We start from the raw sequence: 27,092 nt of genomic DNA, 5'->3' as shown, positions 1-27,092 counted from the left end.
GAAATTATTATATGGAGAAAACTGTACTTCAGCATGTGTGTGCAACCACCGATTTTTTGGTGACAGTAAATTGCCTTGTTGCCATTTTCATGTAAAATTTCTATGTTCTGCAGCTGTTTATTTGCAGGCATGCTTTCTAAGAAAAAATTAGTACTGCACAGAATGGTAGTGAAACAATATACTTTTCTTCAGCTACTTTAAAAATGTCATTTTCCTCACAGTGAATATGACACTTCACATTGTATACTCTTCAAAAGTTATTATGGACCCTTTCAGCCACAGTGCTTGATAACTGATACAGCTGCTCGTGGGTTGTAATATAGCATAGTTCTAACCTACAGTTTAGCCACTAACATTTAAGCTAGCCAGTCTTTGAAATCTAGTATGGTGGGCCCTGTTCTGCTTTTATGAAACTGTGCTGCTCTGATAGTGATGACCTGAGAGAGACTGCATGACTGTTTTTCATCATTCCACTCCCCCATTCCTGAGGCAAAGAGGCAGTTTCATGTTTCTCTTTTCTTGCTTTTATTACATGATAGAAATCAAGAAAAAATACAAGAACTGTTGTGTAAGCAAAGATATTTTTACAAGGAAAAAGAGTAGTAGTGTTGAGTTACTTAAGCAGATTAGTAAAGGAAGATGTTAGTGTAATGCGAAAAATAAAAATGTAAAAAGAGAAATAGGAAGAACTCAGAAAAAGATTATTAGTAGTGTAGTACAGTATGTACAATAAATATTTAAAGGGAAAAGAAGGTAGTGAAAAACATGTAAAATAAAAAAGTTAACAGAAAAAAATGATAAAGAGTTGGAAAAGGAGATTTCTTTAAATGAGCAAGATAAAGTATTAAGACACGTATAGATTCGGCTGCAGGACCAGATGGAATAGGATATGAAATGTTTAAAAATTTAAGGGATTGGAAATAAAATATTTTTTAAAGATTTTGAATGAATGGTTAAATAAAGGTTTTATGTATAAAGAATGATATAGTGGAATCTCCCAGTGCTTTCCAGTTTGAGAGACTGTGTCCATTTGCATATGGATCCTTCACACTGTTAAATAGATATACAGACTGCAATGGTCAGAGGTTGTGCACATGGCAGTAATCCCTCCCATCCTGAAAGATCAAGAACACTTGATCCTACCTTCCGTCTTGAACCTCTTGAGAAAAGGAGTCATAGTAATGGCCCTTCTTTATGGGCAAGACAAAGGATGTTCATCGTGTTTCACTGTTGCAGTCATTACAATTGGGTTATCCTGCTGCCAGGCTACCTGCAGTCGGCCTGAATTCCAAAGTCTAGGTCCGGCGTCGGTTGCTGTCACCTCCTCCCTGACCTCAGTGCGCCAGGGGTATAAAAGATGCAGCCGAAGCCATTTTCTTCAGTCTTTCTTGCTGCGTGGTGCCCAAAGCAAAAGCAGTTCGCAAGTGCCGGTCAGCCAACTCCTGAGATTTTCGTGTTCGAATTTCAGATCCGAAGTCTTCATTAAAAGCTAAGTACCCCGTTAGGGAAACTTTTTTCTTGCTCCAGACCAATGTCAGAAAAAGTTAATAATTGTATTTCTTGTGGGAAGCAAGTACTTCATAAGGACTTCATTCTTACTGTATTCCTTGCCTAGACCCTGATCACGACATTGCTAATTGTCGATTTTGTGCTAAATTTAACCAACGCACTATTAAGCGACGGTACGATTTTGCATTTCACTATTTTGGCAGAAGATTTAATTACACAATGTCATCAGATAGCCATCCGACTACCGCAATTCAAAAGAAACGCAAAGAAAAAGAAAAGGACAGGCATCCGAGGTCCAAAACTGATGACGAGGCTACTTCCAAGCTAGTCGCCAGTTCTCAGTGAGGCGCTTTCACAGCCCTTGACACCCACTACTTTAGAGCCGCAGGCCGCTTCTGACTCCCACGTGGAGCCGACTAGGCCGCTGGAAACTCAAGGTATTGGAACCTCGGAAACTGTTCCCTCAGATGGGTCCGGAGCCGCTGAGCAGGTATCGGCATCTGAGGGTGTTTTCAGGCCACCACAGTTGTATGTTAAAACGACTTCAGCTTCAAAGACAAAGACTAAACACCTCTAAAGACAAATAAACAGGTACAACAGCCTCATGGACAGGCCTCCATGTCTAAAAAACAGATGCTCAAAATAGCCGAAGACCTAATTGCTTTGATCAGGGATTCCCATCCCCCTCCTGGTAAGAGGCCTAGGCAAGAGACAGAATATGAATCTTCAGATCAGGTTTCCATTTCTTCTGATTCCTCTTCTGATCAGGAATACTCTCTTCCTCCCTATGAGGATTCTGATGCTGAAGAATCTATCCCTTCAGCCTCTCCTCCTGAGGATTATTATTTTGGGGAAACTCTGCATACCATGAGGGAGCATTTCCACTGGGAGAGCCAAGATTATTCAGAATCTAAGAAAAGGCTCAGAGACTTCCTTTTACTATCTCAGCACAGGCCCCTTGCTATTCCACCTGTGTTAGACATTGTAGATGATGTATTTTCAGAGTCCAGTCTGACTCCTGACTCTCTACCTCCAGCTCCTGTTAAGCCAGGCAGATACTACAGGGTTCCTGATTCACATAAATTTCTTTTTAAGAACCCTGCTGCTGATTGAGAAACTCTCTCTCAGGGTTCCAAAGGGGTCAAGGCTTCCACTGCAAAAAACCCCACCCCCTCTGACAGAGATTCCAGGGCACTGGACTGATGGGGAAAAAAGGTTTACACTTCTGTTACCTTGGCTATAAGGGCTTTAAATTGTAAGTTTCATGTGCTTAAATATCATCAATATATTATGTCACTGCTTAAACAGAAAATGTCGATAAATTCTGAATGTACAGAAAACAAAGAAATGCAGGATTTATTGCATGCAGCTGAACAAGTGGGAAAGCATACTTTGCAATGTGGTTTTGATTCTCTGGAGGTCTCCTGCAGGGCCTCTGTTACGGGTTCTGTCATTAGGAGGCATGCTTGGTTAAAGGAACAGAATCTGCCTGATCATGTTAAAGCAAAATTATTAGATGCTCCGTTACAGCATGATACTTTGTTTGGTGTTAAAGCAGAAGAGGTGTTTGAAGAAAATGGAGGACAAAGCTAAATCTATGCAAACAGTCAAGGATTTCTTACAGGTACCGCCTCCAAGATTTAGCAGGCACTGACCTACAAAGAATTGGTCCTTTCCAGTGTCAGACAGGCCACAAAGAGTTAGATACAGACGCCCTAGAGGCAGATCCCAGCCCCAAGGCTTGTACAGGTCTAAACAATGGGGTACTTCTACCTCCAAAAGCGAAGACAACAAATCACAGCCATACAGGAAACAGTCCCAATGACTTCCCCCTGCCTGTGCCAAGCACTTATCTTCTGGCAGCACCTATAGGGGGAAAACTAGCACGTAATAACTCAGGACAAATGGGTCTTGGATATAGTGTCACAAGGCTACAGGTTTCACTTTCACATCCTGCCAAGGGCAAACGGTTTGCCAGACCTGCCAAAAAATCAATGGGCAGAGGCACAAAAGCAAGTCTCATCCCTCATGGACATGAGGGCTATTCAGCAAGCTCCACAGAAAGTGCAGGGACAAGGCTTTTACTCAAGACTTTTCTTGGTGCTCAGAAAGGACAAAGCCTGGAGACCAATACTGGACCTATCTATTCTAAACACATATCTGGATATTCCAAGATTCAAAATGTTGACTTTGCAGCACCTTCTGCCCATGCTGGGCAAGAAGGCTTGGCTTGTGACGTCAGACCTAAAAGAGGCATACCTGCATGTCCCAGTCAGACAGTCTTGCAGAAGATACCTCAGATTCATAGCTGGCTCAGTGCACTACCAATTCTCTGCACTGCCCTTTGGCTTATCTACTGCGCCCAGGGTCTTCACAAAATGCCTGGCTCCAGTAATTGCATTTTGCAGACAAAGAGGAATTCAAATATGTCCCTACTTGGACGACTGCCTTATTCAAGCAGAGAACAAAGACATTCTTCTAAAGCATCTGGCGTTTGTAAAAAGATTACTCATTTGCCTAGGGTACACAGTAAATGAAAAGAAATCAAAACTAGTACACTCTCAAGAGATAATATTCCTGGGTGCAAGCTTAAATACAACTGCCCAGATGGCTTATCTCATGCCAGACAAACAAAGGCAACTGACTTCTTACTTCAAAAAGTTGGCAACAAAGACCCAGTTATCAGCAAGAAAAATTCTGCAGGCTTTGGGCTTCATGGCATCCTGCATTCTGCTAATTCCATTTGCAAGACTGCATATGAGGAAACTTCAATGGTATCTAAAAAGTGTTTGGGCTCAGCATTGCCACAGCCTGGAAACAATAATTACCCTCATTCCCTGTTGCAGCAGGAGTTTCGATGGTGGGCAAAGGCCTGTCACCACAACAAGGAGCAGCCATTCGCTTTACCCACAGCCAGGCAGATATTAACAAAAGATGCTTCAGATTATGCCTGGGGGGCCCACATGGCAGGAAGATGTAATCAGGGTACATGGCCTGCAAGCCAAATGCATCTACATATCGATCAAAAAGAGATGCTAGCTGTTCAGAATGCCCTGACAGCCTTCAAGGATCTACTTCATCCGGGACAACTACTGATAAAGATGGACAATACTACAGTCATGTGGTACATAAACAAGCAGGGAGGCACTCATTCCTACCCCTTATGCAGACTAGCCATGACTTTGTGGGACACAGCATTGACTTATCAAGTTCACCTGCAAGCACAATTCCTGCCAGGAAAAACAAATACTCTGGCAGACGAACTAAGCAGAAACCTCATGGATCCCCATGAGTGGAAACTGGATCTACAAGTCTTCAGCATGTTAACAAGGAAATGGGGATGCCCAGACATAGATCTTTTTGCCTCCCCTCACAACTGCCAGTTACAGAGATTTTGCACAAGGATTTATCACAAACAAGCATGGAAAGTGGACGCCGTATCCTTCAGCTGGAAAAATCTAACAGTATATGCCTTTCCTCTACTGCCTTTCCTTCCCAGGTACTTCTAAAGGTCAAACAAGAGAAGCCAAAAATGATACTGATTGCACCAGACTGGCCACGCCAGCACTGGTACCCAATCCTAAAGAGCTTGTCTCAAGGTCCAGCATGGATATTGCCTCAAAATTCTCACTTGCTGACCCAACAAAACAATCAGATCCTGCACAGCCAACTCAGGACCTTAAATCTGGCAGCATGGCGGATAATGTAGCCATTCAGAATACTCCTCTTTCAAAAGCTGTTATGGATGTTATATTGGAGGCCAGGAGGCCCAGTACCAGAAAATCTTATGCAGAAAAATGGAAGAGATTCTGTGCTTGGAACCAGGAACAAGGCATTGACACGTATGTACCAAATATCCCTCAGATTTAACAATACCTAACTGAGATGCTGGACAAAGGCCTTTCCTTTTCATCAATTAAGATTCATGCCTCTGCCATTTCAGCCCATTACAATACGGAACCACCTATCTTTTCTCATCCTTTAATAAGGCAGTACCTCAGAGGGGCCAAAAACATCAGGCCTCCAAGGAGAGCATCATTTCCGGCATGGGACCTCAATTATGTCTTGGAGAAACTAACACTGCCTCCTTTTGAGCCATCCTCAACAGCTGATATAAAATTCTTATCCTGGAAAACAGCTCTGCTCCTAGCAATAACCTCTGCAGGACGAGTCTCAGCGTTATATGCACTCATGGCTGTGGAACCTTTCAGCATTTTTCATCCAGACAGGGTTTCTCTGAGGACAAACCCAGCATTTATGCCTAAGGTGTCCAGTGTGGCCCTCAACCAAACCATTCACTTGCCTATCTTTTATCCAAACCCACAGAACAAGGGTGAGAAAATTCTGCATGTTTTGGATGTACACAGGCAGCTACGCTTCCACTTGGACAGAACTAAAGCTTTCAGAAAAACTGAGCAAGAAAAACTGAGCAACTTTTAGTGTCATATGCTGCAGGATCACAAGGAAAGGCTATCTTTCTTTTCTTTTAACATAGCGAGACAGCTTTAAAAGAAGCAATGTTGCTTTCTTTAAAGCTGTCTTGCTCTGTTAAACTCCTTTAATATAGCGAGACACTTTCTAAAAAGCAACGGAGATCTTGCTTTCTCCGTTGCTTCCACCCACAGCTCTGATGTAATGCGTAAGCATACGCATGCGCAGTACATCAGAACTGCCGCAGAATACCAGACAGATGCAGAAGGGCAGCAAGGAGACATTATACAATGCCATTATTTAAGAAAACTAAGTAATTTTTTTCTTAAATAATGTCATTGTATAATAGCAATAACCCACTTCTGGGTGTGGGTAATGCTGGATTTACCCACAGTGGTCTTTGTTTGGCCACTCGGGCTTCACCCTCATGACCAAACCACGCCAACCATGGGTAAATCCAGCATTACCCACACCCAGGTGTGGGTTATTGCTTAATGACCTACCTAGTGTCAGCATGTGCCACTGGAATTTTATAGTTATTGCACATAGTTTTATGAACAATGGTTGTGTTCACACTGTACATCAAAACAAAACCCAGCTTTCTGTTTTGCAGTTCATTTTGCTGATATGATACCATCTGTGGCAATGCTGTCATCAAATCTTAAATACCTGAAACTATAGTGGTGTTTAGAATTCCATGTGCCAAACCCAGCTGTTTGAGAGAGAGAGAGAGAGAGACGTATGGTGAACCTCATAACGTGCATAACATCAACAGCATGGATACCGGGAAAGAGAAGCAGGGTAGCATGTGGGTGAGAGGCATATCTTGCCTCACCTACTAAGAGAGGAGGGACTTGTGGTCCAGTGGCTGTTGTGTTGCATGCAGGTAGAGGTGTTTACAGGCAAAACAGCCATAACCAGAAATGTGGTCTTGGTTTACCAAGCTGGTAATAGCAGCATTCATTAGCACATTGGTAGGTGCACTCATTCTGAGGAAGAACATACTAGACCCTTGTGGTGACATGAGTTCCCAGGTCAGGCACCAAGGTTTGGGGTTAGGGACTCAGAAGAAAACTGATAGCTGCGTAAATGACAGCTTCCATGAATATTTTTCATCCTGTGGAGAATAAATAGACTGATTGATTGCAGAGGCCTGACGGTCAGCAGGCAGGAGGGGGGACAGAAAGCATATAGTATGCATTGAGGGTTAAGACTGTGAACTGCAGTTCCTCTAGTACTTGATTTGAGTACCTCATTTCTCATTTGCCTCACTTAACTAGACATTTCTGTCTGGTTGTCTGTGTAAATAAACTGTGCATCCAGTGAACTTGTCTGGTTAACAAATGGGTATTATTAGAGAACAACAATATTCTATTAAAATGTTCTGAATAGGAAATACAACTGTTTTAGTTAGGGTAGGGGAGTTTACCTCCACAAAGAGGCTAGTCAGTAGTAGGGTTCCACAAGGCTCAGTGCCTTTCTTGGCAGGTACTACTTTTACTAATGCACATAAAAATAATAATAATAATAATAATATGCCAAGCAGACAGCTAAATTATTTGTGAGTACCATCTCACTTACCCGTGGAGTAATAGTATCGGTTGGCAGACAGGTACATGTAATTAACATACTCGTATGACACAAATATAGCAAAACAAGAATCGGGAACAGCAGCAGTTAAAACATGGCAGCTGTGCAGGACTAACCAGGCACATAGAGCAGCATCACAGCTTCTCAGACATTAATCAAACACCAGAGGTCATGCAGTGTGCTATTAAAAGGCTTGATGCTAAACCTTTCTTGGTTCCACAGTGTATCTGTAGCTCTAATGACCTGATTCTTTTATGAACAGGTAACCACAACAAGCACTCTACCTCCAGAGTGCCCTAGCCTTGAATTGGGGGAATTTTAAAGAGGTTAACTGTAGAGGAAAAAGCATCTTTGTTGAGTGAGTTCATGTAAACTTGAGCTCCTTCAGCTACTGCACAGTTGTACAAGATCTTCCTTAAGCACATTCCTCAGTGTCAGTGGCATTCAGCATCGTTTCAGAGTAGTAGCCCTTTATTACCAGTAGTGCAAACTCCTCTGTGGTGGCAGTGCTGTGAGTACAACTTACTTGATATTATTCTGATTGGACTGTACTGTAAAGACGTTACTCTGCTAGTATGACAGTGGGTACACATCTGCAGAGGACTACTGCTTATTGTGCTGCCCTTGTACATTACCTGCCCAAACTCAAGTTGACTGTTGTCCTCTACTTCATGATTTTTGCGTCAGAACAGACTGCAAAAAAAAAAAATCTTACTGAATTCTGTTGTGCACCGTGACTCTTAGGCCATTGGAAGGGGTTGAAATTAGTATACTAGTATTTTTAACCAGCTACTGCAGTATTTCTAACAGGAAAACCCTAGCTTCAGCTTCATAGGCAAAGACATTTTGGACCATCCCACACAATTCGTGGCTGATAGACTGTGGAAGGGCTAATGAGGGAAATGAGCTAATGTTGCCTGCTCATTTGTGGTGTGCGGGAGAGTGGAGTGCCTGGGATTATAACCTATACAAACCCAAATTAAGGACTCAAGATATAGCAACTTTTAGGTATCACAAAATAACTTTTTTAAAATAATCATGTTCACGTTGCTGTATGTTGCAGTGCACCAAATAATATTTGAAAGCAAATAAAATAAAAAGGAAATATGCCTCTTATTTATATGTCCATCCTTCCCGATGTTAGATTCTGCACATTATACAATGACTGGCCATTAACATTCAAAGATGAACACGCTGATTGGTCATCCCAACCAATGTGCCCATTGTAAATCAAGCATATACCAATGGGAAAAGGTCCAGTCACCCAGATTTTCTTCCATTAATAATGTTTTAAGTTTTCTTCACCATAAAAAATAATAATAGTAATAATAACAACATTAGAATCCAGACTTTATCAGGCGATTTGGTTGATGCTGATGCTGTAAATGAGTCTGATGCTGTAAATGAGTCTGCTGAAAGTAATGGAGGTTCTATAGAGTAGTCAGTTCCAATCACAGAGGCTATCCTGATGAGGCACATTTAATTTTTTATTTTATTAACTGGAAAGTATAATAACGACAACTGACAAGTCGGCTCTTGTGAAATGTTTTTCTGTTCCTGTTCTATGATGTTATCCTCCCAGTCCCTTGACATATTACAGAACTCCAACAAAACTGCACGTTTTAGCTGCGTACTTTTTGTATTATAGGCTTTCACTATTAGTGATAGGTTTCAATATTATTTTATAGCGGTACGAGAGAAAGACGGGATGGAGAAAATACTAGGAGAATCAGGCAAGTTATTCAAAAGTAAAGAAATGTACCTGATTTTCCATGTATTTTCTCCATCCTGTGTCTCTCGTATCCCTAAAGTACCCAAAGTTCAAACTTAAAAAAAAAAAAAAAGGAGCAACGGAGATCTTCCTTTCTCCTTTGCTTCCTTTCCAAAGCACTGATGTACTGTGTAAGTGTGGGAATGTAAGTCCCATATGCATGTGCAATACATCAAAAAAAGCATCAGGATATCCAAGTGAAAGAACACCACGGAGCCATTATACAAAGATATTATTTAAGCCGCGGTGGTACAGAGGTAGCATTGTTGCCTCACAGCAAGAGGTTCTCCTGTTCGATTCTCGGCTGGAATGCCTTCTTTGTGGAGTCTGCATGTCCTCCCCGCAGTCAAGTGGCCTCCAAAAGACATGCATGAATGGGCGTGCCTTCGCTGAAGGTTGGGTATCGGACTGGCAACTCGGCACCATAAAAATCTACTGCCAATCATTAGCGGACTTGAGTCCCGCTGTGGTGACCCCTAACCGGCAAAAGCCAAAAATACAAAGAAAGTAATTTTTTCCATAATGTCATTGTATAATGGCAATAACCGACTCCTGGATGTGGTATATTAAAGATTTACCTATGGTTGGTTTTGTTTAATTATGAAGGCGCAGTGGGTAAATCTTCAATATAACACACCCACGTCATCGGTTATTGCTATAGTAGTGTTTCTGTAAGCCAGCATTCAGCACTGAAAAATTTTTTCTGTTGCTGCAGTGCGGGAATAGTATCAGAAAGTGAGTACTTTGCTAGAAGTATAGGACTGTTTTTTTGGATGAGCTCTGCGACATCACTGATCTGTCTGATGCTGGAAAGTTGGTTGGGGATTAGGATTGGTGTCCTACTCTGGTAGAGTGATGGGGACACCTGTTGGGTGAGTAAATGCTGGCTACATGCTTGGCATTTATAGTGGTGTGATCAAAGTTACAGACTTTGTCTTGAACTTGAAGGAGGTGGTTGTCATCATTTGTTTTAACATTGAGCTGTAATGTTATTTTCATAGTTGTAAGAGGTGGGATCCATTATAAATATGTTGATAATTGCATAATTATTGTAATTTAAGTAATGTGATTCTTGTTTCATTATTAAGTCCATCATTGTACTTCTGAAATAAGATCACACGCAAGTGTACTCACTACCCCGTCATTTTGTATACTTTGTAGAATTTTGGCATTAACTGTTTTTTTAAGTTCAGAATTAAGTAATAATGGGAAGGTGAAGAAACAGAGCATAACAAGAAAGAGGTGAGGGACAGTGTGAAGTAGAGGTAGATGTTCTCTATAAGGAAGTACTTTCACTTGGGTCAGGTGATTCTGGTAAGTACTTCTACAAGGGATGTGCTAGACAGAACCTTTTCTTAGTCACACTTTTGTGTCCCAATTGACAGATGCTGACTTTTTTACATTTTTATCTTATCTGCAGCAACAACAAGAACTGTTGGCCATTAAGCACCAACAAGAGTTGTTAGAACACCAACGGAAACTTGAGCAGCACAGGCAGGAACAGGAGATGGAGAAACAGCAGAGAGAGCAGAAACTACAGCAGCTGAAGAACAAGGAAAAAGGAAAAGAAAGTGAGCATGTTTTGTGTATGTTTCATTAAGACTTGAGTGGGTACCTGACAGTTCCTTCCAGAGGTTCCATTTCTGATGTTGTACTGTTTACCATCCTGTGAAAAGCACTGTTAGTAAGCTTTAGCTAGATGTTTCTTTTAGATTTACCTTGAAAAGTGGTTTCTAAAGGGCACATGTAGTCCTAGGTAAATGGTTTTGTAAATGGACAGTCAGTGGCAGCCTTATATAACCTAAACATTTTTCCTTGACTTTCCAAAAACACTGTTACTGTGCTAATAAGATTTTAGGGTGTCATCATATGCAAAGTCTGTGTACAGTGTGCTTTGTCGGAGATTGTAGATATTTATACTATGTTATGGATGTACTTTTACGTCTGTTCATAGAAAGTACTCTAGAAACTTTGTGGACAGGTCAGGGCAGTTTGCAGATAGACTTACCACTTCTCCCTAAAAGTAGTCTTCCTGGTGTAATACCAAAGCAATTCAGTAGATGTGACGGACTATGCAGTTCAGTTAACTTTCTCTCTTTTTCTCTCTTATCCATGTGATTTTTTTCCCTCAACAAACTTTATTGCATTGTAAGGTCATCATACAAACAGTGCATTCCTCCTGTATGGTGCACTTCTTATGCTGTATGGCAGCTGTTACATCTTGAAACCATTCTAAAGAGTTAGTTAATCCAAAAAAAAAAAAAAAAAAAAAACAGCTTGCCCAGCACACCAGAATTGTACTACAGTTGAACTCTGTATTCAGCTATTCAGATCACTGTTACTTGCTTTATTTTGCCTATTGCTAACCTTGTAGGTTTCCTACTCTTTTGACCAGAGTTATTAACCCACTCCCCCACCCATCCTAAGCATTTACAGTTGATCCATACATTTTCCAGATTACCCTTCAGATCATTGCCACTGCTGCTGTTTTATGTAAATATTGCCAGTGTCAGAAGTTGGCTTCCAACTGTTTCTGTTGTCTTTATTAAATACTATAACATGCTATTATTACCAAGTCCCAGCTTTCACACTTCTTACATATACTCCACCTATGTTCTTGTTTTTGGGTTTCAATTCCATCTCTTTTATTTTTCCAATAATGTGTATTACCATCATCAATTGGGTGGATCGTTCGATTTCCATTTTCTTGCAATTGCCTTTTTTGGCTGATGTAAAAACTAAGGATGCTGTATCTCTTGTATGCAGGGACATTTTCTTTGCTGACCTGCTTAAGAGTATCATTTCCTTATTTAAACCTATCTCATTCTCACTTGTTTTGCAAACTCTTTTTTATAATTTTGTAATTCCCTGCAATCCCAAAAATGCGTTCCTGTTTCTCCCTTTCTCCTATTTCACACTTCCCAGTATTTATCTACCAATGGAAACCGTTTCTGTAGTCCACAATCAGTATAAAAATATTGTGTAGACATTTCCACCCAACTTCTGAATTTCCTAGCTTTTATATATTGTTTTGGTGTCAAACATATTTTGACACAACTCTTGTATATATTCTTTGTGCAGTGTAGTTTCCCATGTAATCTTATACCCCCTTCGGCCCCACGTTTTTGTTCCTTTAGCACCCCCCATACGCTCTGCTTGTTAAAGATTTTTCAGTTCCTTACCATTGTTACTTCTCTAAGAAATTCCACCAAATGAAATCCATTTTGTGTCTTTGAGTTGAATATTCTTCTAAACTGTTGTTATAACCCTAATCATGGTAATTGCTAGTCATGTCATTAATTGAATATTAATTTTGCTTCCTCCTGTCCCACCTCTGCTTTCCCTATTTTAATTTTTTTCCAAAATCTTGGGTTTCAGTTTCTCCTGTTCCACTGTATCATTGTTGAAACTCAAAGTCACAGTAACTTTCCCTCTTAAGGTATATGTGATGGGAAGAATTTCCTATTTCCATTCTGACAGACCTTTCATGTCTAACACTTGTGCCAGGGTTGCTACCATGTACCGTTTATCGTAACTTTCTCTCTTTTTTTTGGCTCCAGTCTAACATTCTCCATGATTTTTTAGCCCACCCCCCTCCCCAAATTCTGTAGCTGCATTCCTTTTTGCTTCGGTTAATAGGCAGGCAGTGTACTGCATCATTTGCTTCAGGTGTAGCTGTGTTGCTTGATGATCCCTCCCTCCCTGATAAATCGTGGTCATTCACGTTTCTCATTTTACTCTGCTTTCTTTCCCTTCCCAGATGAACTTCATCGCCTTTTTCAGTTTGTACTAAATTTCTTCATGTGGTTGATAAAAATATGCTTGGCCTACTTACAAAATCAAGTGGATAACAAACATTTTATTGTACACTTATATTTTATTATGTAGGTCCATCCGTATCATCCTCCATCTTCTTAGCATGGCTAATTTCTATAAATATGTTTCTTCTCACATTTCCTGTGTTGCTTCCTATGTACTTTGCTTTAGCCTTATGCCCATTGTGACCCCATAGCAAGGGAAAAGTTTTTACTACCCTCATTGTTTTTAGTCTGATTCTGTACCCTGCTAATGCACTAAATTCATGCAGCTTTACAAAGATTTTATCCAAGTCGCTATTGGGTCTTGTAACACATGTCAGTATATCATCTACGAATAATAATATTTTCTCTCATTCCCTACCCCATTGATATCTCTCTTTGTGTTAAAGTCCCCTCATATCTTTTGCCAGTGGTTCAAGGTACAGGGCAAAATAACAAGGGCAATAGGAGGTAATCCTGTGTAGTTCCCTTGTTAATTCAAAAATTATTTGAGAGAAATCCCCAGTGTTTAATTTGGGCTACAGCTCCCCTGCAAATCTTAAAAAGCAAGTCTGTCCACACCATTGAGAAGTTAAAGACTTCAAAGTGTCGATTCCAGAAACTTCCAACTAACTCTATCAAAAGCTTTCTGTGTATCTAATCCTGTTAGCAGTATTTTTATTCTTCTCTGTGTCTCTTTGGTGTGTTTGTGTCCTGTTATTAATGGTCTGTCTGCATACTACCAACCCTCATTGGTCTAACTGGATAGTACCTGTATTATTTTCACTAGTCCCTTTGCCGTAATCATCATAAAGATCCTGTAATTGTGAATCAAGACAGAAATAAGTGTATAAGATCTTGGGTTTGTTCTACCTTTCCCTTCCTGGGGATGGACTTCTTCCTTGATCTTGGAATTTCTCCACCTAGCAAAATATTAAGCATCTTAAACTATCTTCTACCTACTTCATCCACCCTTACTTTTAAATACCTCTCTTGGGATGCAGTCTTTCCCTAGAGTCTTCCCAGGTTTTTTTTTTTTTTTTGTGCTTCCCACTATCACTGCCACTTCGTTACACTGGCCTAGCACCCCCTCAGTACCTGTTCGCCAGGTCTACCAGCTGCTTACCCCTGTCCCCGGATTTGATCAGGTGTTGTTAGGGCCAGTCATAGAAAGGGACATCTGGTTCTTCATCACTTATGTAAACCCATGGGGGGGGTTCACTTATGATATACCCCTTTTTCCACCCCTCCATTTGAGAACTTAATTTTATGGCTGGAGGTGGATTGTTGTGCATTGGAGACATGTAGTATATCGCTTCACCTCCGTAACAGCTCAATCATGTCTCTACCCTATACTCTTCTACCAATAGACAAAGTAGATGCCCATAGGTCTGTCCACCCACCCCATGATGGTAATGCCTATCCTTGTTGTGATGGAGTCACCGGTGCTGCTAATCAAAACTGGATCACCTGGGTCATACTCAGGGCTTTATCTCCCTACACCACCAGAATGGTGAATCGTCTACATTTTTTGTTGTTTTATTGCTTTCTTGATCTCATTGTGTGTTATTACTTTCATCTTTTCTTGGCTCTTTTCCAGTGTTGTAATTTCAAATTTGATAAATAATTTCTCATTTCGAAAGGATATGCCTCTGTCTTACTGTAACTACTGTACAATTTAGCATAATACCCAACTAATATCTCCATTATTCTATCTTAGTCCATTCCTATCTAACCTGTCTCGCTATTTTTCAACCTACTAGTCCTTCTATCAGTTTTTGTTGTCTAAGCCTTTGTGGCAGCATCTTAAATGCCTTGAGATTATCAAAGCATATACCATTAATTAGCTCTGTGTTCATTTAAGTTGTCTGTGTGGTTCTGTATACTTTGTCTAGCCTCTAACAATGGCACATGAAAATCCTGCTGTATGTTTTCTATTCGTTTTTGCTGCAGTGTCTGAAGTTCTTTGATTGACTCTTTGTATATAGCAGTGCTTATTGACCATATCTCATTTGGCTTTTGCGAGACTAGAGTACGAAATAAGTTTTTAGTGGCATCTCATCCCGGAGACTCTGGTGCTGTATCCTTACCCAATATCTCTACTAGAATTTGCTCCATCTGCCTTAGTGAAAGACATCTTTTTAAGGAAGTAAGTTGCAAAATAACAGCGTTTGTCCTAGTATTTTCTGATTTTCCCTGTTATTTTTAATTGTATAGGTACATGGTCAGATATCAAAATAGGACACATTTCACAGCCAGCAACCCAGTGTGCATGCTATTTTATGTAAAGCCTGCCTATTTTGGACCACTTGTTGTACTGACCTGCAAGGTAAGTGTACTGTATAGACTGTGCCCGCTGTAGTGCAACATCCTGAAACCCAAATTTTAAAAATTTTCTAGAAACTTTTCTTCTCTTGGTATTATGTCTCTCTCTCTTTCCAGGCTTACTGATATATTCCAGCTAGCACCAGTTAAGTTTTAGTCTCCTATTACTCATGTAATTTCCTGCCAAAATGCTGTCCCACCTAATGTCAGCTTAATATTGATAATTCTGGATTTAGAGGATGTACATATCACTACAGTAGTGATTGCTACCTCTTGCCAGTACCCCTTAATCATGACATATCTTTCTTTTTTTACTTGTTCTATCCTTCTCTTTGTGAATCCCAGTCCCCTTGCCATCAGAATTAACAGCCCTCTCTTTTTCCTTGTGCTTGAGTGTAATATCTTTGCATCTGAGTCATCCTCACTAACTCCTGTCACTTGTGCTGTGTTAAGTGCATCCCCTGCATTAGTATCACCTCTGCTCTGTTTTTCCTAACAACGTTTAGGACTCTCACCATTTTCTTCTTATCCAGTAGACTCTCTGCATTCCATGTCAAAATCTCTTAAGTCAAGCACAAGCAAATTGTGATTTTTCCCTTATTAATTAGTGTTCTAGTCCTATTGGTTCTGCTGTTGTATTTCTGTCCATTCCTTAATGATTGGGTATTTGGATTCTACCTGGATCTGACTTAAGCTACTCTAGACTTTGGATCCAGAGCTCAGGGTCCTATCCTTATCCATAATCCCCTCCTGCCCATGTAGTTATCCATGTCTCATTTGCTGCTCTTCTCGGACAGACAGTTTACATTGTTCAGGCTTGGGCTATTCTTTGTGTGATGTTTTTTGAATACCTACGGTATTTCTAGTTGTTAGCAATGTTTGTCTGTATTTGTCTCCATTACCTTTAAAGTTTTTCTTTCTCTCTCTCTGTCTCACACCACTGGCACTCTTTTTGTGGTGTTTTTTTTCTGTAGTGTAGGTTTACAGTTAGGATTATTTAGGTTGTCATTGTTTTTTCTTATAGTGTAGGTTATTAGTTATTTGGTGCATTTTTACAACTGTTTTCAGCTTGTGGTACTTTTTGCTGTGATTAAACTTTTTTGCAGTATGGCTGACAAACCCTCCAGCTTCAAAAAATGTATGGCCTATGGCCACAAGATAAATTTGGATTTGCACACTAAATTTGTTTATTGTCTAGGAACTTCCCACCTGAATGAATAGTGTCCTATCTGTACTGCTTTTGGTCCTCTGGTTGTTACAGATGCAGGTCATGCTCATCCTGAAGTGAATTCTACTTGCCCATTTGGGAGACTCATCCCTTCCTCATTCTTCTACTTCTGAAGCTTCCCCCTCTGTCAAAAAGCTGGCTGACGGATCTAAGGGAGATAAAATTGGTGATCAACATTAGGAAAAACCTAGAGTGTGTAGGAAGTGATTTCTGGGACTCTAATTCTTCTTCTTCTTTGAGTGTGGCCCCCAAACTTCCAAAGCCTTCATATCCGTTTGTTGTCCAGTGCAATATCCCTTCCTCTATCGAAATCTAGGTTTTCTCCAGATTCCATTTCCCCCCATCCTGCATTTTCTTTTTTCAAAAAAAAAAAACATGGTGTGGAGGGTAAGAAGTCCACTCCTTGAAATATGTTATGCACCTCATTCAACAAATATTAGCAACTTATAAACTGAAACAATTTAAACAACAACCAGATAAATACTTCATTAGGTTTGTGTGTAAAATAAACATGTCATAATATTAATGAACATGTGTATAAGTCTACGAGTAAACACCTAAGTAGGGTGAACGCCATAGCTAACATTGCTGAGGTGGAAACAAAGTGAAAATATTAAAAATAAAGCATTAAGGCCCTGGGGATCTGTTCAAGTGTGGCATCTAACTGAGAAAACACTTAGTTTAAAGGAATAAAAGTATCAGAAAACAGCACCAATGTCAGTTATTTTCATTGTAAAATATTTGCAGTGTTTGATACTTGTTTATAACAGTATTGGCATATATAATATTACAGGAAAGGACTTTTTACCATTCTTCTGCCGCCCATCTACAACCTCATCTCTGTGATCAGTGCAGTCTGCCAGATCTGTATGAAGCTGAAATGATGAGAAAGTTCCCCAGGACCCAGATCCAGTTGGGGGTTCTTCTGGATCTGACTACTGTCGGACCTTTGAGATGTTCTTCATGTTTCACTGTTGCAGTCATTACATTTGGGTAATCTGCTGGGTCCTGCATCGGTTGCTGTCTTCTCTTCCATGACGTCAGGGGTATAAAACATGCAGCTGACGCCATTTTCTTCAGTCTTTTTTGCAGTGCGGTGCCCGAAGCAGAAGCATTTTGCAAGTGCCGGTTGGCCGACTACTGAAATATTCGAGTTTGAGTTTCAGAACCGAAGTATTCACTAAAGTTAAGTACCCCGTTGGGAAAACTTTTTTCTTGCTTTTTACCGATGTCAGAAAAAGTTAATAATTGTATTACTTGTGGGAAGCAAATACTTCATAAGGATTTCCATTTATACTGTATTCCTTGCCTAGGCCCTGATCACAATGTGCCTGGCTATCGGTTTTGTGCTAGATTTAACCAACGCACTGTTAAGTGTTGGTATATTTTTGCATCAAAGTATTTTGGAAATAGATTTAACGACCCAGAAATGTTGTCGGATAGCAATCCGACTACCAGAGTACATAAAAAACGCAAAGAAAAGGACAGAGAAAGGCAATCAAGATCCAAAACCGACGACGAAGCTTCTCCTAAGCCAGTCGCCGGTTCGCCGGTACTCAGTAAGACGCCTTTGCAGCCCCTGATACCCGCTACCTTCGAGTCGCAGGCCTCTACTGACACCCATGTGGAGTCCGGCATCCTGCAAGATACTCAAGGTATTGGATCGACAGTTGTATCTCCCGCGGATGGGTCTGGAGCTGCTGAGCAGGCACCGGCTTCTGAGGGTGTATTCAGACCTCAACACTTGTACATCAAACCGACGACAGCTGCAAAACCAAAGACAAAAGCAACTTGTAAAACTAAAAAACTGACGCATGAGCCACGTGCACAGGCCTCCATGCCTAAAAAACAGATGATCAAAATGGCTGAAGACCTTATTACCTTAATCAGGAGTACCCCCCCCCCCCCCCCCCCCGATAAGAGGCCTAGGCAAGACACTGATTATGAATCTTCAGATAAGGTTTCTGTTTCTTCTGATTCCTCTTCTGATCAGGAATTATCTATACCTCCCTATGAGGATTCTGATGCTGAGGAGTCTATTCCATCTGCATCTCCTCCTGAAGATTATTCATTTGGAGAAACCTTGCATACTTTGAGGGAGCATTTTCACTAGGAAAGTCAAGACTTCTCAGAATCAAAAAAGAGGCTCAGGGATTTCCTTCTTCTCCCTCAGCACAAGCCTTTAGCCATTCCCCCTGTTTTAGACATTGTGGATGATGTGTTTTTGGAGTCAAGCCTGACTCCGTCCCTCCGACTCCCAGTAAGTCTCACAGATATTACAGGGTCCCTGACTCGCATAAATTTTTATTTAGAAACCCTGCTGCTGATCCTGAAACTATTTCACAGGGTCCAAAGGGAGTTAAAGCCTCAACAGCAAAAAACCCTACCCCCTCTGACAGGGATTCAAGGGCGCTGGACAGATGGGGAAAAAGGTTTATACATCTGCAACCTTGGCAATCAAGGCCTTAAACTGTCAATTTCATATGCTTAAGTACCAACAACATGTTATGGGATTGCTGAAACAGAAAATGAAGTTGATTTCAGAATGTGCAGAAAATAAAGAATTGCAGGAATTATTGCATGCAGCTGAACAAGTTGGAAAGCATACTTTGCAATGTGGTTTTGATTCTTTAGAGGCCTCCTGCAGGGCCGCAGTTACTGGATCTGTGATTAGGAGGCATGCCTGGTTAAAGGAACAAAATTTGCCTGACCGTGTTAAAGCTAAATTGCTAGATGCACCTTTACAGCATGATTCTCTGTTTGGTATTAAGGCAGAAGAGGTTTTAAAGAAAATGAAAGACAAAGCAAAGTCTATGCAAACTGTTAAAGACTTCTTACAAGTGCAGCCACCCAGATTCAGTAGACAGTGGCCTACAAAAAATTGGTCCTTTCCTGTGTCAGACAGAGCTCAAAGGGGCAAATCCAGACGCCCTAAGGGTTCCAGATACCAGGCGCAAGACTCATACAAGTCAAAGCAGTAGGGCACATCCACCTCCAAATCTGGAGGAGATAAAGCGCAAACCTACAGAAAGCAATCCCAATGATTTCCCCTCTGCCTACACCAAGCACTTATCTTTTGGCAGCACCCATAGGGGGAAAATTAGCACTTTTTGCTCAAAATTTGCAGTTAATAACCCAGGACAAGTGGGTACTAAACATCGTATCACAGGGATACAGATTCCATTTCCACACTCTGCCAATGACAAATGGTTGGCCAGATCTGCCAAAAAATCAGTGGGCAGAGGCACACAAACAGGTTACGTCCCTCATGAATATGGGGGCCATTCGAACAGTACCAGAACAGGGAAAAGGACAAGGTTTTTACTCAAGACATTTCTTGGTACCCAGAAAGGACAAGCCTGCCCGGCCAATACTGGATTTATCGATTTTGAACGCATACCTGCACATTCCAAAATTCAAAATGCTCACTTTGCATCAGCTTCTGCCCATGCTGGGCAAGAATGCTTGACTGGTGACTTTAGACCTAAAAGAGGCATACCTGCATGTCCCAATAAGACAGTCGTGCAGAAGATACATCAGATTCAAGGCTGGCTTAATGCATTACCAATTATCTGCACTGCCCTTTGGCTTATCTACTATGCCCAGGGTCTTTACAAAGTGCCTGGTACCAATAATTGCATTTTGCAGACAAAGAAGTATACAAGTATATCCTTACTTGGACGACTGTCTCATTCAAGCAGAGAGCAAGGACACTCTTCTGATTTCTTGGCTCTTTTCCAGTGTTGTAATTTCAAATTTGATAAATAATTTCTCATTTCGAAAGGATATGCCTCTGTCTTACTGTAACTACTGTACAATTTAGCATAATACCCAACTAATATCTCCATTATTCTATCTTAGTCCATTCCTATCTAACCTGTCTCGCTATTTTTTCAACCTACTAGTCCTTCTATCAGTTTTGTTGTCTAAGCCTTTGTGGCAGCATCTTAAATGCCTTGAGATTATCAAAGCATATACCATTAATTAGCTCTGTGTTCATTTAAGTTGTCTGTGTGGTTCTGTATACTTTGTCTAGCCTCTAACAATGGCACATGAAAATCCTGCTGTATGTTTTCTATTTGTTTTTGCTGCAGTGTCTGAAGTTCTTTGATTGACTCTTTGTATATAGCAGTGCTTATTGACCATATCTCATTTGGCTTTTGCAAGACTAGAGTACGAAATAAGTTTTTAGTGGCATCTCATCCCTGAGACTCTGGTGCTGTATCCTTACCCAATATCTCTACTAGAATTTGCTCCATCTGCCTTAGTGAAAGACATCTTTTTAAGGAAGTAAGTTGCAAAATAACAGCGTTTGTCCTAGTATTTTCTGATTTTCCCTGTTATTTTTAATTGTATAGGTACATGGTCAGATATCAAAATAGGACACATTTCACAGCCAGCAACCCAGTGTGCATGCTATTTTATGTAAAGCCTGCCTATTTTGGACCACTTGTTGTACTGCCGTGCAAGGTAAGTGTACTGTATAGACTGTGCCCGCTGTAGTGCAACATCCTGAAACCCAAATTTTTAAAATTTTCTAGAAACTTTCCTTCTCATGGTATTATGTCTCTCTCTCTTTCCAGGCTTACTGATATATTCCAGCTAGCACCAGTTACATTTTAGTCTCCTATTACTCATGTCATTTCCTGCCAAAATGCTGTCTCACCTAATGTCAGCTTAATATTGATAATTCTGGATTTAGAGGATGTACATATCACTACAGTAGTGATTGCTACCTCTTGCCAGTACCCCTTAATCATGACATATCTTTCTTTTTTACTTGTTCTATCCTTCTCTTTGTGAATTCCAGTCCCCTTGCCATCAGAATTAACAGCCCTCTCTTTTTCCTTGTGCTTGAGTGTAATATCTTTGCATCTAAGTCATCCTCACTAACTCCTGTCACTTGTGCTGTGTTAAGTGCATCCCCTGCATTAGTATCACCTCTGCTCTGTTTTTCCTAACAACGTTTAGGACTCTCACCGTTTTCTTCTTATCCAGTAGACTCTTTGTATTCTATGTCAAAATGTCTTAAGTCAAGCACAAGCAAATTGTGATTTTTCCCTTATTAATTAGTGTTCTAGTCCTATTGGTTCTGCTGTTGTCTTTTCTGTCCATTCCTTAATGATTGGGTATTTGGATTCTACCTGGATCTGACTTAAGCTACTCTAGACTTTGGATCCAGAGCTCAGGGTCCTATCCTTATCCATAATCCCCTCCTGCCCATGTAGTTATCCATGTCTCATTTGTTGCTCTTCTCGGACAGACAGTTTACATTGTTCAGGCTTGGGCTATTCTTTGTGTGATGTTTTTTGAATACCTACGGTATTTCTAGTTGTTAGTAATGTTTGTCTGTATTTGTCTCCATTACCTTTAAAGTTTTTCTTTCTCTCTCTCTGTCTCACACCACTGGCACTCTTTTTGTGGTGTTTTTTTTCTGTAGTGTAGGTTTACAGTTAGGATTATTTAGGTTGTCATTGTTTTTTCTTATAGTGTAGGTTATTTGTTATTTGGTGCATTTTTACAACTGTTTTCAGCTTGTGGTACTTTTTGCTGTGATTAAACTTTTTTGCAGTATGGCTGACAAACCCTCCAGCTTCAAAAAATGTATGGCCTATGGCCACAAGATAAATCTGGATTTGCACACTAAATTTGTTTATTGTCTAGGAACTTCCCACCTGAATGAACAGTGTCCTATCTGTACTGCTTTTGGTCCTCTGGTTGTTACAGATGCAGGTCATGCTCATCCTGAAGTGAATTCTCCTTGCCCATTTGGGAGACTCATCCCTTCCTCATTCTTCTACTTCTGAAGTTTATCCCTCTGTCAAAAAGCTGGCTGACGGATCTAAGGGAGATAAAATTGGTGATCAACATTAGGAAAAACCTAGAGTGTGTAGGAAGCTATTTCTGGGACTCTTCTTCTTCTGTTTCTTTGAGTGTGGCCCCCAAACTTCCAAAGCCTTCATATCCATTTGTTGTCCAGTGCAATATCCCTTCCTCTATCGAAATCTAGGTTTTCTCCAGATTCCATTTCCCCCCCCATCCTGCATTTTCTTTTTTCAAAAAAAAAAAAAAAAACACGGTGTGGAGGGTATGAAGTCCACTCCTTGAAATATGTTATGCACCTCGTTCAACAAATATTAGCAACTTATAAACTGAAACAATTTAAACAACAGCCAGATAAATACTTCATTAGGTTTGTGTGTAAAATAAACATGTCATAATATTAATGAACATGTGTATAAGTCTACGAGTAAACACCTAAGTAGGGTGAACGCCATAGCTAACATTGCTGAGGTGGAAATAAAGTGAAAATATTAAAAATAAAGCATTAAGGCCCTGGGGATCTGTTCAAGTGTGGCATCTAACTGAGAAAATACTTAGTTTAAAGGAATAAAAGTATCAGAAAACAGCACCAATGTCAGTTATTTTCATTGTAAAATATTTGCAGTGTTTGATACTTGTTTATAACAGTATTGGCATATATAATATTACAGGAAAGGACTTTTTAACCATTCTTCTGCCGCCCATCTACAACCTCATCTCTGTGATCAGTGCAGTCTGCCAGATCTGTATGAAGCTGAAATGATGAGAAAGTTCCCCAGGACCCAGATCCAGTTGGGGGTTCTCCTGGATCTGACTACTGTCGGACCTTTGAGATGTTCTTCATGTTTCACTGTTGCAGTCATTACATTTGGCTAATCTGCTGGGTCCTGCATCGGTTGCTGTCTTCTCTTCCATGACGTCAGGTTGTCAGGGGTATAAAACATGCAGCTGACGCCATTTTCTTCAGTCTTTTTTGCAGTGCGGTGCCCGAAGCAGAAGCATTTTGTAAGTGCCGGTTGGCCGACTACTGAAATATTCGAGTTTGAGTTTCAGAACCGAAGTCTTCACTAAAGCTAAGTACCCCGTTGGGGAAACTTTTTTCTTGCTTTTACCTATGTCAGAAAAAGTTAATAATTGTATTACTTGTGTGAAGCAAATACCTCATAAGGATTTCCATTTATACTGTATTCCTTGCCTCGGCCCTGATCACAATGTGCCTGGCTGTCGGTTTTGTGCTAGATTTAACCAACGCACTGTTAAGTGTCGGTATATTTTTGCATCAAAGTATTTTGGAAATACATTTAACTACCCAGAAATGTTGTCGGATAGCAATCCGACTACCAGAGTACATAAAAAACGCAAAGAAGAGGACAGAGAAAGGCAGTCAAGATCCAAAACCGACGACGAAGCTTCTCCTAAGCCAGTCGCCGGTTCGCCGGTACTCAGTGAGACGCCTTTGCAGCCCCTGATACCCGCTACCTTCGAATCGCAGGCCTCTACTGACACCCATGTGGAGTCCGGCATGCCGCAAGATACTCAAGGTATTGGATTGACAGTTGTATCTCCCTCGGATGGGTCTGGAGCCGCTGAGCAGGCACCGGCTTCTGAGGGTGTATTCAGACCTCAACACTTGTACATCAAACCGACAACAGCTGCAAAACCAAAGACAAAAGCAACTTCTAAAACTAAAAACTGATGCATGAGCCACGTGTACAGGCCGCCATGCCTAAAAAAACAGATGATCAAAATGGCTGAAGACCTTATTACCTTTATCAGGGGTACCCCCCCCCCCGATAAGAGGCCTAGGCAAGACACTGATTATGAATCTTCAGATAAGGTTTCTGTTTCTTCTGATTCCTCTTCTGATCAGGAATTATCCATACCTCCCTATGAGGATTCTGATGCTGAGGAGTCTATTCCATCTGCATCTCCTCCTGAAGATTATTCATTTGGAGAAACCTTGCATACTTTGAGGGAGCATTTTCACTAGGAAAGTCAAGACTTCTCAGAATCAAAAAAGAGGCTCAGGGATTTCCTTCTTCTCCCTCAGCACAAGCCTTTAGCCATTCCCCCTGTTTTAGACATTGTGGATGATGTGTTTTCGGAGTCAAGCCTGACTCCGTACCTCCGGCTCCCAGGCTCCCAGTAAGCCTCAGAGATATTACTCACAGTAAGCCTCAGAGATATTACAGGGTCCCTGACTCACATAAATTTTTATTTAGAAACCCTGCTGCTGATCCTGAAACTATTTCACAGGGTCCATAGGGAGTTAAAGCCTCAACAGCAAAAAACCCTACCCCCTCTGACAGGGATTCAAGGGCACTGGACAGATGGGGAAAAAAGGTTTATACATCTGCAACCTTGGCAATCAGGGCCTTAAACTGTCAATTTCATATGCTTAAGTACCAACAACATGTTATGGGATTGCTGAAACAGAAAATGAAGTTGATTTCAGAATGTGCAGAAAATAAAGAATTACAGGAATTATTGCATGCAGCTGAACAAGTTGGAAAGCATACTTTGCAATGTGGTTTTGATTCTTTAGAGGCCTCCTGCAGGGCCGCAGTTACTGGATCTGTGATTAGGAGGCATGTCTGGTTAAAGGAACAAAATTTGCCTGACCGTGTTAAAGCTAAATTGCTAGATGCACCTTTACAGCATGATTCTCTGTTTGGTATTAAGGCAGAAGAGGTTTTAAAGAAAATGAAAGACAAAGCTAAGTCTATGCAAACTGTTAAAGACTTCTTACAAGTGCAGCCACCCAGATTCAGTAGACACTGGCCTACAAAAAAGTAGTCCTTTCCTGTGTCAGACAGAGCTCAAAGGGGCAAATCCAGACGCCCTAAGGGTTTCAGATACCAGGCGCAAGACTCATACAAGTCAAAGCAGTAGGGCACATCCACCTCCAAATCTGGAGGAGATAAAGCGCAAACCTACAGAAAGCAATCCCAATGACTTCCCCTCTGCCTACACCAAGCACTTATCTTTTGGCAGCACCCATAGGGGGAAAATTAGCGCTTTTTGCTCAAAATTGGCAGTTAATGACCCAGGACAAGTGGGTACTAAACATCGTATCACAGGGATACAGATTCCATTTCCACACTCTGCCAATGACAAATGGTTGGCCAGATCTGCCAAAAAATCAGTGGGCAGAGGCACACAAACAGGTTACGTCCCTCATGAATATGGGGGCCATTCATACAGTACCAGAACAGGGAAAAGGACAAGGTTTTTACTCAAGACTGTTCTTGGTACCCAGAAAGGACAAGGCCTGCCCGGCCAGTACTGGATTTATCGATTTTGAACACATACCTGCACATTCCAAAATTCAAAATGCTCACTTTGCATCAGCTTCTGCCCATGCTGGGCAAGAATACTTGACTGGTGACTTTAGACCTAAAAGAGGCATACCTGCATGTCCCAATAAGACAGTCGTGCAGAAGATACATCAGATTCAAGGCTGGCTTAATGCATTACCAATTATCTGCACTGCCCTTTGGCTTATCTACTACGCCCAGGGTCTTTACAAAGTGCCTGGTACCAATAATTGCATTTTGCAGACAAAGAAGTATGCAAGTATATCCTTACTTGGACGACTGTCTCATTCAAGCAGAGAACAAGGACACTCTTCTATGACACCTGGTGTTTGTGAAAAGGCTTCTAACATGCCTAGGGTACACAATAAATGAAAAGAAATCACAACTGGTACCCTCTCAAAAGATAACATTCCCGGTTGCAAGCTTGAATATAACTGCCAAGATGGCTTACCTCATGCCAGACAAACAAAGGCAACTGACTACTTACTTCAAACTGATGGCAACAAAAACCCAGTCTTCTGCAAGACAAATTTTGCAGGCTCTGGGCTTCATGGCATCCTGCATCCTACTAATTCCATATGCAAGACTGCATATGAGGAAACTTCAATGGTACCTAAAAAGTTTATGGAGTCAACATTCTCACAGTCTGGAAACAATGATTCCTCTCATTCCCTGCCTGCAACAGGAGTTTCTATGGTGGGCAAAGGCCTGTCACCAAAACATGGGACGGCCCTTCACTCTACCCCCTGCCAGCCAAACCTTAACAACAGACGCATCAGATTATGCTTGGGGGGGCCCACATGGCAGGAAGATGCATTCAGGGCATATGGGCACCAAAACAAATGCATCTACATATAAACCAGAATGAGATGCTAGCTGTTCAAAATGCCCTAACAGCCTTCAAGGACTTACTTCATCCAGCACAACTACTGATAAAGATGGGCAACACCACAGTCATGTGGTATATTAAATAAGCAAGGGGGCACACACTCATACCCCCTTTGCAGATTAGCCATGGCACTGTAGGACACAGCTTTGACCTACCAAATACATCTTCAAGCTCAATTCCTGCCAGGAAAACAAAACACTCTGGCAGCCGATTTAAGCAGAAACCTTATGGATCCTCACGAGTGGAAACTAAATCCACAAGTCTTCAGCATGATAACAGAGAAATGGGGGAACCCAGACACAGATCTATTTGCCTCTCCTCAAAATTATCAATTGAAAAGATTCTGCACAAGGACTTATCACAGACAAGCATGGAAAGTGGACGCCCTATCCTTCAGTTGGAAAAACCTATT

At 41.0% G+C, this 27,092-nt stretch overlaps 1 protein-coding gene across 6 annotated transcripts in view; it reads left to right on the top strand.

The window, feature by feature from the left end:
- The window catches only part of HDAC4 (histone deacetylase 4), a 3,124,471-nt gene that overhangs the window by 1,169,525 nt on the left and 1,927,854 nt on the right, over positions 1-27,092 (top strand). For all 6 annotated transcript variants that reach the window (XM_044075061.1, XM_044075057.1, XM_044075060.1 and 3 more), the window contains one exon: positions 10,722-10,872. In XM_044075061.1, coding sequence (XP_043930996.1) covers positions 10,722-10,872 — 151 coding nt within the window. The remainder of the gene's footprint in view (positions 1-10,721; positions 10,873-27,092) is intronic.

Source organism: Protopterus annectens, chromosome 6.part0 (genome assembly GCF_019279795.1).
Source record: "Protopterus annectens isolate FY-2018-M chromosome 6.part0, PAN1.0, whole genome shotgun sequence".
Lineage (NCBI taxonomy): Eukaryota > Metazoa > Chordata > Ceratodontiformes > Protopteridae > Protopterus > Protopterus annectens.
This window is presented reverse-complemented; position numbering and strand designations above follow the sequence as displayed.